The sequence below is a fragment of the Melanerpes formicivorus genome, unplaced genomic scaffold (assembly GCF_026170545.1).
Source record: "Melanerpes formicivorus ecotype bairdi unplaced genomic scaffold, bMelFor1.0.p_v2 SCAF_10, whole genome shotgun sequence".
In the NCBI taxonomy this organism is placed as follows: Eukaryota; Metazoa; Chordata; class Aves; order Piciformes; family Picidae; genus Melanerpes; species Melanerpes formicivorus.
This window is the reverse complement of record NW_027142362.1, coordinates 3,151,944-3,168,301: the sequence shown is the minus strand read 5'-3', so window position 1 is coordinate 3,168,301 and position 16,358 is coordinate 3,151,944. Positions and strand designations below refer to the sequence as shown.

The window sequence follows — 16,358 nt, the reverse complement described above, 5'->3', positions numbered from 1 at the left end:
GTCTTTCTTATCTTTTTTTCCCCCCTTCCTGATTTTTAAAGGGCAAATCTTGTACTTTTTACACAGCTGTAATCTTAGAGCAGTGCATTCCTTTGAAATATATAGGCAGGTTTTATGTTTCTCGAATAAGAGTATAAATAGAGACATGTCTGTAGGTGGTTTAAGTCGCTGTAACTCCATCAACTTCAGCAAACCTGTGCTATTTAACATCCGTTAAAACCCCTCCATCGTCCTTTTGGGGCAAATCCCGTCTCGATTAGGAGCCACGGAAGAGGAAGGAAAGCCTGTAGATGGCGATGGACCCTCAGGAATGAGCCAGCTCTAGCAGTCAAGCTTTTGTCAGATTTTTCTGGCAGGTTTTCTTTCTCTTGCTTGAACTATTTTATTTTACATTTAACTCAGCCATTCTCCCAGCGCTAATCTAACACTAGTTGCAGAAATCTTGACAACTGGAAGAAATTTCCTATTTGAAGGTAATGCAACATTTTGGTTTTATGATGGAGACAGATGCACCTTGAGGGGTTTCTCTTAAACTGTTCTACTTCTTGTGGGGCTTTTTGTTTTTTTTCTGAAATCAGAAAGTGTTGGATCCTTGACAAGATCTGAAATAATTGGGGATTAGTTTAGAAGCTACAGAGCAAAGGTATTTTACTTTTTTTTGGAAGCCTGTTCTCTTTTACTTCTCTTCACTAACAATTAAGATGTGCTTTAGCTCAGAGGTTAGTCTGAAGCAACCAGGAAAATTCTCAGGTTGTTTAAGGATAGCAATAATAAAACATAAAACCACCTTAAATCACGGTGTGTCCCTTCCAGGCTTTTTTCAGCATTCACTGGAAAGTCAAGTTAGAGCAATGGGATGATGGCAACACCCAAGAAATCTGGTTTTAACAGTAAATAAATCAATCTGTGCTGTTCATGACTGATAAATTTGACTATTGCCACAGTAAAGGAATCCCTGAAGCACTGATACCAATAGCAGCACAGAGTTTGGATTGCTTCCCCCCACACCTAATGAAAATGCATACTGTTATTCTTAATTGTGACATCCACTCTGTAATCGAGCTGGTCTTGGTTTCAGATGCTGGTGGGGCTTTTGTTTTGTTTTAAAGGTAGTGCTATGGTTATTAAAAGTGTTAATCACTATGTAAAACATGGAGTGTTTTGTACTAGCCTGATATGCTGCTCTATTTCAGCTTCAGCATTACCTGTGTAGTCAGCATGTTCACTGAAAGGTGAGCGTCAGATGTGAGCAAAAGTCTCCCCTGAAACAGCCTTCATTTACTCTGCCAGCTCAGGCTCAGAACTTCAACTGGCTTTTTGGAGAAGTCACTTTCTTCTGTACTTCCCTTCAGCTTTCATCTTTTAATGGAACAGAGGAGCTGCACAGCTCTGTATCAAAGCCAATTGTCAACTTTCATTAGATGTGGTCTATTGTTTGTTCAGATTAGAAATAACTGCATTACACTTTGACTTTGAAGGCTTGTTTGTTTTTAAATATACTAGGTATATGTGACCTTTTTGTCATCTGTGATGCACTTGGCTTGACAAATTTGAGGGATCCATTTAAACAGCAGCACAAACTATTTGTAATGCTGGTACTTCACAAAAGGCACTTTATGTAGCTCTGCAAAAGTAAAACAAAGTCCTGCAGCTAATACCAAGTAATGACAGATTCGTATAGAGCATTGTTAGCTAGCACTGTACCTTAGATATGCTGCACAGGGCTGGGGGGGAACCCACCACTGCTTAGTGAAAATGCAGCACCCATCATTTAGCAGTGGGTGGGAATCCAGTTAGCTGATCTTAAAAGCCCCATTATGCATTGTCCATCTGAGAACTGTTCAGATGTGGCCTCTGCCAAAACATCATGGCAAGGAAGCCTAATTCCATTAAAAAAGAAAATGAAGCAAGCAAATTTCCTTAGAATGATGAGGGTGTGAGGTGAGAAAGGCACAACCGAGGCAGTGATATTAGTTGCCTTTATTTTATTTTATTTTAAGCTGACTGTGCCCATCAGGAATTAGATGATGACTTGTTCTCAGCAGTTAAGAAAACTTCCCCAGACACTTCCATGTGCACATTTGGGAAAATTATTTGCAATGATACATTTCAATTTCCTTATTAAACTAGACCTGTCTGCCTAATTCCCTTTCCCTCAAGTCCCTCCGTGGGGGTTGAGAAATGAAGTGTTTTGAAATTATTATCAGCTAACTGTTCCTATGAATAAAATCTAATCTATGCTTTTATATATAGATCTACACACACACACACATATATATTAAGAGTAAAAATAATTTATATTCCAAGGCTGGGAAATAAAGAGCAGCAGTAAAAAGGAAATATGAGATTAATCAAAATGAAGATGGTTTGCAGAGCTACTCTGGATTGTTTTAATATTTTCCCTTTTTTTTCTTTCTTTGGGAAGTAGTCCTTCTCTAACTGCATTGCAGTGGCTTCCCTGCTTTCTGTTTTTAAAGTTTTATGAATCCTGGCAGAGGTAGTGGTCCTTTAGAGCCCAGTGAATGCTGTCTTACACACTGATACCTATAGTAGCACATACAGAGTGACTATGAGATCAAATGCTCTGGTTAAAAAGCCTTAGGGAAGCATTATGTGTCTGAGGTCTGATCTATTGTCTGGGAGGTCGGAGAGTGTTAATGCACTCTGCAAAGATTAGACTCCCTCTCTAATTGCTCCAACACTTCCTTAAAGGATTTAAACAGTCAGGAAAGGTGATGCTCCTTGTCAGTTTTTGTCTTCTGACAGCTGTTGAAGTTTATCTGTCTTTCCACGGAGACCACTAGATCTCGTAAAGCAAGCAACGTCAGAAGCGTGGACCCTGAGTTAGGACGGAGAGCACCGAATGCCATTAGTCACAACTTCGCTCTTTCAGCTTTTAAGTACTTTAAGGGCTGGGAGCAGGATTGCTATTACAAGCCATACCATTTACACTTGGGTGATGGGAGCTCCCAGCGTCTCACAAAAAGTTTTAACTTGCTGAGTTTGAACAGTCATACTTTGAACTCAGAGGTGGATCGCATTATTGTCTGCGGCCCTCGGAGCCCAGCCGGTGCTTCCCCACCGCATCTCTGCAGTACCGAGGCAGAGAGTGTGTAGCAGCCACTGCTGCCGGCTGCAGGGCTGCTTTTTGATCTAAGTGCAGTGCTGACTCCGAGCTGCTGGGAGCCGCTTTTTGCTCTTTACCCCCAAATTTCCCGTTCCCTCACTAAGTCTGATAAGGATTTGATTTCCTTTGGTTCACAGAGCTTAAATAATGTATATAAAAGCTACTCAAATCTGGTAGAACTCACGCAGGAGAGTTTTTCTGCTGCTTAACCAGCATGTCCGCACTGACAATTACTGACCCTCATCACTAGTTTTATGAAGCAAAACAGAAATTTGTGCAATAGGTCAGAACCACTTAAAAGAACCAGATTGCTGTTGTGCAGGCTGGCTATTTGAAAAGCAGTTTGAAGCACCAGATAGTTTTGCTGCTGGTTCAAAAAACTAACCTATTATGATGGCTTATGTTTGCAAAGGATGATTCCTTTGCTTGGAGAGGCAGTTTAAGAGCAAGGGATGAAAGGAGGTGAATGTCACTGAGAAAGGGGAAGCACAGCTGAAGCCCTGGAGAATTTGGAAGATGTAATGTTTCTGCATCCAGACCATGGTATCCTAATATTGACAGGAGGGGCAGCTTGATTGTAATGAGAGTGGAATCTGCCCCATCTCTTTTAAAATGTCTGTTCCTGTTTCCCAGACAGATGTGTGTCCTGTTTCCCTGCAGCTCACACAACAGGCCAGCTCCTGCTGAACAGGGAGACATCCTCTAGGTTGCTTTTTTGGGGTGGTGGGGATTTTTTTAGAGGGGGGTGGGGTGGTGGATCAGAAGCTTTTTGATTTGAGATAGTGTCTGTGTTTTTGCTGGTCTTGCCGCCTCTAAACGCGTTGGTGTATATAATCCATTTCCCACAATTAAATGTCTCAATACGACCTATATAAATATACATACATTTAATGCCTCTTTTCTAGACTCTGAGCAGATGACTTCTACAGCTGTGCAAAGGAGAAAAAGGATTGAAAAAAAAAAACAGAAAAGAAGCCCTCTTGGCTCTGACTCGGAAATTGAGGAGCAGAATTCATCAAGTGTATTCTGATCGTTCTCACATGGGTAGTTCCTCCATCCCTTCCTGCCTAGCATGTTCCTTTGCACTGTTGCTATATTACATGAAATGTTTCATCTGTATATAAAAATTAAAAATTCAAACAAAAATCTGGCCCTCATGCAGAACAGGCCCTTTGGGCATATGGTTCATTATGCATATTCGTTTAATTACTAAAACACTTGGGATGTCTCTACTGCCCTTGCTTTCAACTTGTAAAGTTGGATCTGTTCTGCAGCACAGAATACGTTGAACAGGCATGTGTCATAAAGGACTTCAGTTTTCTCCTGCTTAAAACTCTTATCTAACGTTCCTGGCTGGCTTGTCAGATATTACAGAGTATTAGTTCAATGTGCTGCATCAAAACAGCAATTCAGGATCTCTTTTTTTGTTTTGTTTTCCCCTTGACTCCTCTCTAACCCCCCAAAAAGGCAAAGTTTTACAGTGCTTAGTTCAGAGTTGTGTTTAGTAACGTGAGCCCAAGGCTTTAGATTGCAGGCACATTCCCACAAAGCACCTCAAGTCTCACGCTGAAGCTGTATAACTTTTATTAGCTAAGAAGGGATTGCTGTGATAGTGTGACTTTAATTGATTTTCAGGGCAAACAGGTGGTGATGGTTTAGGCATCCCCTAGTCTCCTGCCATTCCTAATTTGGAGCTGCACATATAATAGCTTTATTAAAATAAACAATCCTCTGGCTTTAGTTTTACCTGAACAGCTGCCTGAAATTGCAAGAGTCTTGCAACTATTTTTTTTTCCTTGTGTGTGTGTTGTTGTTGTTTTAAGGCTGTTCTGCTCTTTTGGAGAGCAAGATGGTATAGGTCTGCTGGTGGAAAATCTCTGTTACACAGCTACGCTTTCAGTACTTGGGAGATTTTTGTGTCACTGCTGTTGTTACTAGCTTACAATAGCAATGTATTTAGGGTATAATTACGCTGAGGCTCCCAGTCATCTTCGTGCATTTGTTCTGTGTGCTGCAGTTTTGTCACCCCGCAGATGATGAACCTGCTGAAATTGCTTAAGCATGCTGGAATCACTCGCACTGTTCTCAGCGTTCCGTGCGTTTCAGCTGTGGGGGAGGGCTAAGGTTCACTGATGAGTTTTGTTTTCCTTTTGACTGTGGGAAATGGGTCTTGGGTGGATGAAGAGACCTTCTGGGCTCCAGCACGAGGCTGTGACGGGGAATCCCATGAACAGCATGAAAAAAGAGAATACTCTGAAAATGCTTTGCCTGGAAGGATGTTGTCTCACTGCTTTCTGTGTGCTTTATAGGTAGTTTTGGAGGTCTGATTTATGGTCTAGGTTTACTAGGATTTTCTTTTTTGATTTTACTTTTATATTCTTTTTTGTCTTTTCTTTATTTTGTCTTTGCTCCTTCTGCTGTGTTGCAGTCTGGGAAATATTTCTTTAAGACTGGAGGTTTTGGAAAAGAGGGTACCAGACAGTTTTGCAGCATTAGTGTGTGCAGGTATCTATTCCTCCTTTATGTGGATTTACTACAACCTCATTATTTTTAGATATATATATATATATAAAAAAATAATTTTTTCTTATGCCACAGCTGGAGACTGCCTGGAAAGTAACCTTATGTTCTATCCTCCAGCCACTAAACACTGAATTAAGTCTAATTAAGCATACTCACTTTATTAGAGAGCTCTTTCTCCTTTACTCATTCAGCTCTAACACGTTACTATGAATGCGAAGGAGAAAGTCATTGAAGTGGTTTAAACACATCCTTCGTGACTCCAGTTGCTACCAGTTGTAACCCCACGTTGAAAGCCCAAAGTTAAAGAAGGCTTCCACCAAATATTCTTTCCACTTGCTGTACAATTACATCACCACCTGACCCTCACTGCTAATGTTTCTCTCAATGCTAACAAATATGTCTCCAAACTAAAGTGGACATTTATCAGCTCTGCCAATGATAAATTTTTTCGTGACCCTTTTAAGGTGTTCACCTTATCCAGAATAAATAAAATTAACCTACATTTTTTGCCTCCTTTTAAATAGCACAGATATTTATTTTTTTTTCTGACACTTTTGGGAAGAATTATTTACTCTAAGCTCAGGCTTTTAACTTGCATAATGCCTGTCTTCCCTGCAAATAGATCATAACTTTCAGGACTATGACCCTGCTGATAAACAAAGCAAAGCATTACAGATGGGGAATGACCATTTAATTTAGCTGTGATTTGCAACAACAGATTATGGATATATTTCTTTTATTATTATTATTGTCTTTTTTTTTTGCCACTCTCCCCTTTGTTTTAAGATCTTCCCCCAGCTGCCTTTGTCTGTGATAGTTACCCCTTCAGAAATAACATGCAGATTTATTCCCCTGACCCAGTCCCAGCAGATTACCCCAAAAGATAGAAAACTGTTGTAATATTTCTTTTCCCCCCCTGTTTTTTTCAATTTTAAGCTTCATTGCTGGAGGGTCTTAACTGTATTTTACTTGGCACAGGAAATGTAAAATATGCTAGATAAAAACATGAGGGAAAAATTAGCCCAGTCGGCGTGCCAGCAAACAGCTCTTTCTTTTAGGCTGCAGACGCTGAAGGTTTTGAAGTCTTTGACTCTAAAACTGTTGTACAGACGTAAATATAGAACCCAAAACTTGCGGTGTTGTAGTTGGTTTTCCTCCGATTAACACTTTTGGGGTTAGGGATAAAGAGAAAGTCTCAGCCACAAGAAAGCTGTGTAGTCTGGTGGTGGGCTGTTAGGCTTTGAGGTCTCGATATATGCGTCTTGAAGGACAAAGAAGACCCCCCTCAGGCACACCTCCTTGCGTTGAGAATGATCAGCCACACTGGCTAATTTGTCAGCTAGCCTTCACGTAGCTGGAATGCCACATTTAAGCCTTAACTGAACTATAGACCTGGCATATGATAAGCCCAGTGAAATAAACTTGAACCGAGTGGCTCTTCTCTGGCCCCTTGTGAAAAGAAGGCTCTCTGAGAATATTGGTTTTAATTTCCTAGGCTGGTTAATCTCATTAATGCAACCAAAATGAGGGAAAACAGGCAGGTTTTAACCTGATTTTTATTTTGTTGTTTATCTTTTCCTGATCCCCTTCATTGTTAGGAATAAAGAATAAACCCGTTGAATGTATTAATGACCAAAGTAGTCCAGGATCAGAGTGAAGACATTTTGTAAGTGTCTTAAAGTCTAGCACCCCAGCCTCCCTTGATGAAGTTACCACCAGCAGTGTCCCAAGAGGATGGTGGAGAACAGATTGGAATGTTGTCAGCTCTTCTGATTTCACTGCAACTTTTCCTGAACAACGTGCTGCTGCTGCTTAAAGCACCATTTCTTAGTCTGCTGATTGAACATGAATCACAGCTTTCATTTAAAACACAAAAGAGCTTCTACTTCCCAGCAGCAGCAGCAAAGAAAATGAGATCCTCCTGAAGAGTCGAAGCCAGACAGTGGGAGAAAAAATAAAAGCAAAGCCCCAACACATACTGACTTCAATAGTTAGAGATTTTTGTGTGCATGTGTGTTCCTCAGAGAGCTTTGCTGCTGATGATGATTGTTTGGTCTTTTACTTTTGGAAGTGGGAGACCTTGGGTTTTTTTTGCTCTTCTTCAGGGAGGTGGTGGAGTCGCCATCTCTTCAGGGATTTAAAAGCTGTGTAGATATGGTGCTGAGGGACACGGCTTACTGGTAGATTTGGCAGTGCTGGGTTAGTGGTTGGACTTGATGGTCTTAAAGATCTCTTCCAATCAAAAGAGTTGTATGGATCTGTGATTCTTTCTGAATGTTGATGCTGGTGGTAAAATTGTGGCCCTGATAATCCTGGTTCTTCTCTTTTGAAGGCTTTATCTCTTGTTGCATCTTCATGCATAGTGTAAATTGCCCAGCACAAGTTGAGTGTTTCTGCTTGCTTTCTTCCTTAACCTCATCCTGGCCCACTTTTTCAGCAAGCTGCAGCTAGGACAAGCTGGGAATGGGACATGTGGATAAGGCAGCCAGGACGTGGCTTTACAGCTCTGTTATTTAGCTTACACAGAGGTGGACAAACGTGGCCAAGCTCCTGCTACCCAAAGCATCTTTTGAAGAAAATCAGGCAGGTCTACAGCTCAGCAAACTGCACAAACATTTCCTTTATTCCTACTTCTCAGTTTTATGCAGTCATGAATGTAATACAAACTGAGTTATTTTAGGACATAGTTTGATGTTTGGAGTTTTTAAGTTGTTGGTTTGTTTGTTTTTTTTCCCCTGCCCTGAGTATCTTTGGCTTTAGATCCCAGCCATGTTTACACTTGCAACAGTTTGTACAGAAGAGCTAAGATTTTTGCCTGTGGTACACCCTTAGAAATTAGTAAGTTGTATGCTGATGTGTGGAGCAATGCAGAGATAATTTGTCATGTGGCATAAATATTTAAAGACTATTTTATATTCCTTCAGGTCATTTTTAGTTTGGTCATCACTGTTCATTACAGCACAATGTTTCATGCCACTATTGAGATGTTCTGCATGCTTCTGCTGGGGACACAAAGCAGCAAATTGAATCTGAAGTAAACAGGTTTCTTCTGACAGTCCTGGTTTATTTAAGTATAATTTCTCTTCCTGCCACCTCTTCTCTTATTGCATTGCAATGAGGGAGCAGCTCTTCTCAGAACTGACCCCTCCTTGAGCTCCAGCTTGGGGGCTGTGAAGTGGCACAGGAGTGCTCTCAGCTAGTCATGGCACCATGCAGGAGAGCATCATATAGATACAGCAAGGGAGAGGATTGGTACAAGTGAGTCTGGAACACATCTTTGGAAGAGGATCTCTTAAAGAAGGTGTTTGAGGTCAGACTGGATGAGCAATATGGTCTAGTGAAAGGTGTCCCTGCTCATTGCAGGTGGTTTGAATGAGATGATCTTTAAGGAGTCACCATGCCTGGAGGTGTTCAAGAGGGGATTGGATGTGGAACTTGGTGCCATGGTTTAGTAGTCATGAGGTCCTGGGTGACAGGTTGGACTTAATGATCTTTGTGGTCTCTTCCAATTGTATTGATTCTATGATTCTTCCAACCTAAACCATTCTATGAATCTATGAAAAGAAAAATCTTTGGGAGAGGCACATTAGAGAGAAATGCATTCTATGTGACTGCCTCAAACATATATTTGCCATGCCCTGAGAGGGGGGCTTTATTAGACTGGTTTCCATAGTTGTTGTAGGCTTCTTTCTGAAATCTTTTCCCTGGCCCAATGCAGAAGCCAGCCCAAGAGCACCAGCTTCCTTATGGCACTCAGGTCAGGCTGAGTCCATTCCATGTGCCCTGACTGCTGTTAGCACCTCCATAGTGACTGTATGTGGAAGAGATACCTCTGAATATACATATATATATATATGCATATGCATGAATGTACTGCTCTTTGTCAATGTATTAATTCTCTTCTCTACTCTTTTACTCTCCCTTTCTAAGGGCAGGAATAAGTATCTGTCAGAAACCATTCGTTGTTGACAGGCTTATTGCCTCCGAGGGATTTGAGTGCCCTTTTGGGGAGCCAGTATCTTACGTTACTGGCTTATATCCTCTATTTTGTTTGGGGCAGAAGGATTGAAAGCTTAAAAAAAAATCAAAATGCTAGGGAGTCTGTCCCTGAATTTTTAGCTGCAGCAATTTCTCCTTTTTTACAGATTCTGTTTGTGCATACATGGCAACTTTTGACTCCATAACCCAGAGATAAGCTAAAAATAGGTAATTCCTCTCCCCTGTAAATAAAGAGGAGCACAGCTTTGTGCCTCAAATCAAATTCAGTGTTTTGGTTTAGTTCAAAACATGACTTGGGACAGTCACAGCAGTAGCAGCTCGAGTGTTTCCTCCTGGCTTTGTGAATCGCACAGACCGTGTTTGTAAATTGCAAGGAAACTTTTGACAAAGCTGGTAGTAGTTTGGAGTTCAGTTAAATGCTGTGTGCCTTTGAAACTTGGAGTTTCAAATAATATTTTTCACAGCTCCACTGATGAGGAATTTAATTAGCATTGGAGCTAAGAAAATAACTCTTCTTTTTTTTTTTCCCCCATTGGTTTCTTTCGTGCATTTAATTTCTTTTCACTCTTATTTTTTCCATCTGATGGAATCTATCCTCCTTCTCCAATCACTGCTGCTTGCTGAGATTTACACTGTCAGACAACACAGCATCTTTTGCTTGTTCACAAAGACTTACCAGGTCAGAAAGAGCCTGGATTTTAGAGTTTAAAAACAAAATGAAATGAAATGAAATAAAATAAGATAAAATAAACCAAAATCAAACAAAACAAAATTAAATGTAATTACTGCCTAGCAAAGGCATGCAGAAAAGCCTATCTATTGCTAGATTTCTAACCCTCTTAAAGCTGTTCTGTCCCATGATTGTGGGTTTGCTGGTGACAAATGTTTTATGGGCATGCTTTAGTAGACACCCATCTAAAATCTGTTCCTAATAGTCAGATCCTAAATTGGAACCAGAGGGGCAGAAAACCCCAGTTTTGAAACGTGTTTCTAAGGGTTTGTTTTTACTTTCAGTTGAGGCTGCCTTCTCTCATCTTTTGTACTGCTGTCAAAAGGGCCACTCTCATGGTTGTTCAAACTCCATGCTTCTTGACAGGAACAGTTGGACCCCTCTTCAATGATTTTCAGATGAAACAGCTTCCAAACCTCCAGAGCATTAGCTTGTAGCTATTAGGTCCTTTGAAACAGCAACACATTAATCAGCTGAAATCAAGTAGTCCTTCTCTCCAAGACTCTGATACTGCTGTTCTCTTCTTGGTAGAACTGTAGTCTAAATATTAGTTTCAAGAGCTCTTTTTCTTTCCCCCTCCCTTTCCTCTAGATATGTCTATGCTGTTTCTGCTTCTATTTTGATCATTGTTTTATAATGCTGTGGATTGAATTGCTCAGTTCTATAACAGGCTTTCATACTCTCAAACTGCATTAAAAGAAGTAAAGCAGAAAGCTAGCTTCCACTTGTTTGACTTTTATTTTAGGAATTGGCTACTGTCCTTTTAATTTCTCTCATGCACAGCATGAAGTCCAGCACAAAAGTCTTAGATGATGTAATGGATTATCTCTGACACAACTTGGTCTAACGAGGTTTGAAAAAGGTAGGGTTTGTTAAAACAGAGTCATCTGAAACAGGGACTTGGTTTCTGTCCCTGAATTCTATGATACTGGGCAAGTGATCTGAACCTATTAACAACTTCCCTTGCCAGTCTGTGTGTTAGATAAAAGAGAGACCAGGGATTACAAGAAATCAAGAAGATATTGTTCCTGGCCACAGCCATTATGTACATCAGCAGGTGAACCATTCTCAAGTTTTGGCAAAGAGTATTGCTGAGAAAATATTTTAGGGAGGATAATGCAGGAGTGTCTCCCAGGCATAAGGTATGCCTTCTGATGAACTGGGGAGGAAAATAACAGCATGCATGATTGAGAATCTCTTAGATCGAAGAGTGAGTGTCTGCATCGCAGGGCTGCTGCTGCTGCTGTAGTCAGTGCTGGGGAGCTGCATGACAGCTGATAAAATAGGATGGGGGTCTGTTTGGGAACTGCTGAGGAAACTGCTGCTGCAGAACTGCTCAGGAGGTTGTTAGAATGCAGAAATATTTCTCTTCGCTTTATAAGCACCCTCTGAACTTTTATTATGTACTGTATGTTCACAGCAATCATTCCCCATACCTCCGAGGCTAAATAATTTCTGAATAGCTAAATCAATTTGTCTGTGTCTGTGCTGTGTCACAGTTCCCTTTACTGAGGCAGCAGCAGCAAAGCAACTTCATAAGGAGATGTGGGAGCTCTATCAAAGCATCGCCGCCTGAGTTAACAACTCGGCGGCTGATTAACCAGGCAGCAGTGGAGAGGAAGCAGCACTGTGCCTCAGCTATCTATTGAGACTACCCTGAGATTTTGTAATTATTTTTTTAAGTTTTATTTAAGGTCTGAAACTTAATAATACAGAAAATGTACTGTTGGAGCGAAAACCACCAAGGTCTTGATTTCGTATCTTGCCTAGATGACCTGTGATTGCAAGGTTGTATTATACTTGCAACTGAGCAGTGATGTTCATATAGGATGGTGACAGATGCACTAAAATTGGTTCAAGTCCTGCAATTGAATGAATGAAGAGAGGTTCCTCAAGAGTTTCATTGACTCCTGTAGGACTTTGCCTAGCTGACTGCCGGTGGAGCCTTTCTGCTGTATAGAGAAGACTGAGTTTACGATCTGCCCAGGGAGATTGTACAAATGTGACCTCCTCCAGCAGACTGAGGCAGATATTTTGAATTAATACCTGGCACTCTGAGTTTCCATGAAGGAGTTTCTGTAAGGCTCAGATGTATATTTATATGTATATGTCTGTTTTTATCTATGTATCCTTGAACTAGAGAGCTGGGTAGATACACACAGTAACAGGTCCTTGTCCTTTGGAGTGACATTTGAGGTAGGACAGGAGCTGGGCTCAGCTTTGTCTCTTACAGAGCAAGTAGAGATTCATCCACAGCAGTTGGAATAGCCTCAGAGGAACTTGTTCAGGTCAGAACTTTTCATTTATGGAAGATTTTTTTTAGCTTGGAATAACACTGGTTTTGAAGTCTTTATTACCTAAAGCCATGCAAGACTCCTGTAAGACAGACCAAGTACTGTGCCTTCTTGGCCAGGATCCTTGTGTTCTGTTGTCTTGCTTACAAATGAAATGTGGCTGTTGGAATCATTATCACTTCAATGTTTTGAATGTGTTGAAAAGCAGGATCTAAAAGAGAAGGGGGGAAAAAAAATCAAACCCAAGTCTTCTGCTGCATTACTTTCCAGTGGTGCAAATCAATAGTATGGGGATATAATGTCTGGATGTCAGCCCACCTTCTAAACAAGTGTATCTCAAAGCTTATTTTACTGGCCTATAAATGCCAAGACCAGGATGTGTAGCAACAGCTGCTGTTTGGCCAGGGTTATGGATGCAGCCATTGCTTCTTGCTTTGCATTTGGCCCCTGGTAGATATTAACTGGCCATTTGCCTGATGTCAGACAATTCTTGTTTTAAAGTCACAGCAGCTGCTGGTTTGTGGGGGTATGAATTCTCAGCCTGCTGAATGCACTGGGAAGAACATCTTAGTAGGGTGTGGCTAGACTTCTAGGTCCATAACACAAGATACATTGTCACAATTATCCCATTCTCTAAGTTCCAATGTTGCCTTTATTTGTAGTGTTTGATGGGCCAAGGATGCAGGAAGGTAGAGATGTACCTTTCTGATCATCACCGATAAAGTTTTTCTCATTGTTGCAGCTGGGGATACATTAACTGGCTCTGACTCATTTTCACCTACCTGCTTTATTCTAAAAACCTGATTTTTGTTTCAGATTGTTCCAGGTTTCTTTAGGGGATGAAAAAAAACAATCAGATTAATATGTTTGTGCCTTGTCTTTGAAGGAGCTTGTGTAAAACAGCTTCACATTACAGGCAGCATTAGGCAATTCTCCTGGAAACACTGTGTACGAGTAGAAAAGGAAATGGGATCACAACATGCATTTTATGGCACTTCTGGATTTGGTTTATTAACTTTGTATTTCCAACCACTCCAAGTATACAGCCTGTTTCAGGTAGCCTTGGAACTTGTAAGATGGGATTGCAGTTTGGCTTGGTATCTATGTTTTGGTTTTGTTTTAAATCCTGAGTGCTTTCTAAGTCTCCATCTTGTTAGCTAAGTGTTTTGCTGATCTAAGTTGCAGAGCAGAACTTCAAAGTTTGGCTTCTGGTTTTGCTATTAGTGGATTTTGTCAGATACCACTTCACACAAGCTCTTGCCATTTCTGGGCAGAGAGACTCCAAGCAGCCAGTGAAATCAGGATCTGCTGTGCTGTGAAATGGCAAGGGGATGAGAATGAAGACTAGGCTTCTGAAGACTAAGCTTCCTGTGTTCCTTTCCAAAGCCATGCACACATGCAACCTAAAGCCCTGCCTCCTGGAAGGTGATGGTCCCTTCTCTGTGCTGCTGTGCCCAGAACATAGGCAGATTAATGGTGAAAATTCATTTGCTGCTCATCCCCTGTGGAGTGAGGAGGGAGCTGGATGGCTCAGGTTCTACAAGAGCAAGAAACTCTCTTCCAGCCGGTGAAACAACCCCTGGTAATTAGGTTTTGATGAAGTAGAACAGTTTACCTCTGTAAGTGGATCTGTTATACACTTCCACTGAGACAAAAAGGTGTGAGAGGGTCCTTGAGACTAACCTGATGTTTGTGGCCCTGTGCTTCACCAAAACCAGGGGAGAAGCAGCTAACAAATGGCAGCCTAATGGATTTCAACAGAATCAACAGAAAGCACACTTTGCAAGCAGATATTCTTTGCCAGAATAATATGTATGAGGTTAACAGAGGTACAGGGATGAATGTGCACAGGGATAGTGACTGCAAGGCCTTCTTGGATACTTCTCTTGTTAAATACTTGTGTGTGCTCCTCTCTGCTGCTTTATTTCTCCCAGGTATTTGTGGTCACTGTCTGGAGTGTGGAACTGTACATGGTGCCCCTGGCTCTGCTGGTGCTCTTTGCATACAACTTCTCCCTTGTCACCACAGGGAAGGTCAACAGCACCCAAGATGCCCAGGCAAGTAAAATAGCAGTAACTTTTAGAGAATAGAATAGAATAGAATTAACCAGGTTGGAAAAGACCTTTGAGATCATCAAGTCCAACCTATCACCCAACACCATCTAATCAACTAAACCCTGGCACCAAGTGCCTCATCCAGTCTCTTCCTAAACACCTCCAGTTATGGTGACTCCACCACCTTCCTGGGCAGCACATCCCCATGGCCAATCTCTCTTTCTGGGAAGAATTTCTTCCTAACATCCAGCCTAAACCTCCCCTGGCACAGCTTGAGACTGTGTCCTCTTGTTCTGGTGCTGGTTGACTGGGAGAAGAGACTAACCCCCACCTGGCTACAACTCTGGTTGTACCCTCTGGTTCATTTGTCAGAATAAGAGCTGTTTCTAGGCAGCAAAAGTTGGCAATGAATTTGAAAGGCTGTTGCCTCCAAACTACATTATTTAGACTTAAAATTTGTATAGGTTATTGCATGTTTTGTTCAGGAAAGCATAAAGGAAAAGGTCTTTGAATACAGAATGTTATCGCTGAAAGGTGGGATTGGTGGGGGGTCTGATGGCTTGCCACAGAAGTGAGAGAAAACTGTAATGAAATGTTGTGGGAGTATCATCAGCTTTTTGAATGCTGCCTGCCATTGAAAAAATAAGTGTAGTGTTTTGTAACATGGACATCTGCTTTCACAGGAGCTCATGGGCTTGGATGAAGACGAGGATGACGATGATAAGGTGAGCCTGCCTCGGTGTTGTGTCGATGCGGTGCTTTTAGTCTGTGCCTTTAAAATGTAGTTGCAGATTTTGAGCAGAAAAGCAGAAAAAATGTAAATAAATGGAAAGGAAAACAAAAGATTATTCTAAACAAATTCATTGGGGAAATACCTGGAATAAGAGGAGCTGTACCATAACAAACCTTCCCTTTTCTCTTCTCTTCTGATCTCTGGCTGGTTTGCTTCACTCGGGAGAGATAACCTGCTTATCAGCTGCCTTTGGCTAAGTCTAACTTCTCTGCTCCTTTCTCTTGTCCCTTTTGTACAGGGGGGTAAGGGGAGAGGCAGGGAGGGAGAAGCTAGTAGCTCCCCCTGGTCCTTGGCCAGGGGGTCCTTGTGCTGTTTATGAATTGTAAATATCTATATAGTATTGTAGGTAGTGTATATTTGTACATGTCCATTGCGTTCCACTGGAGAGTGCAGATTTTACTTGTAAATAGATCTTAATTTGTTTCTAACTGAGTTGGTCTGGCAAAAGTTAATGCTGGGGGGGAAACTTCAACCCACCACAGTTGACTAGAATCAGAAGGAATGTGGGAGAGCAGAAACCCACCAGCATGTCCCCATAAGATCTTCAGCTGCTATCTACACTAAGTGGGAAAACAGCTCTGTGCTGCTTGGCAAAACTTGAAAGAACTAAAAGATTGGGTGGTGTAACGTTCCTTCGTGGTGCCACCTACTTGAGACCTCTGAACCTCAATTGAATCTGAGCAGTCTCCTGGTTTGTGCTTGAAATCCTAGCAAGCACCTCTTGATGTATGTGCACTGAGAGATTCTTGTATGACTGGGTGAGGTGTAGAGACTTATGAGTGTGGAAAATCTCCCAGCATTTCCATTTTGAGTCTTGGATGACATAATGTACCAATGG

The 16,358-nt window shown here is 41.4% G+C and overlaps 1 protein-coding gene across 3 annotated transcripts in view; it reads left to right on the top strand.

Annotated features, from left to right (window-relative positions):
• Nucleotides 1-16,358, top strand: part of MCTP2 (multiple C2 and transmembrane domain containing 2) — a 139,796-nt gene that overhangs the window by 101,030 nt on the left and 22,408 nt on the right. For all 3 annotated transcript variants that reach the window (XM_068143357.1, XM_068143358.1, XM_068143359.1), the window contains 2 exons: nucleotides 14,608-14,730; nucleotides 15,411-15,452. In XM_068143357.1, the coding sequence (XP_067999458.1) occupies nucleotides 14,608-14,730; nucleotides 15,411-15,452 (165 nt within the window). The remainder of the gene's footprint in view (nucleotides 1-14,607; nucleotides 14,731-15,410; nucleotides 15,453-16,358) is intronic.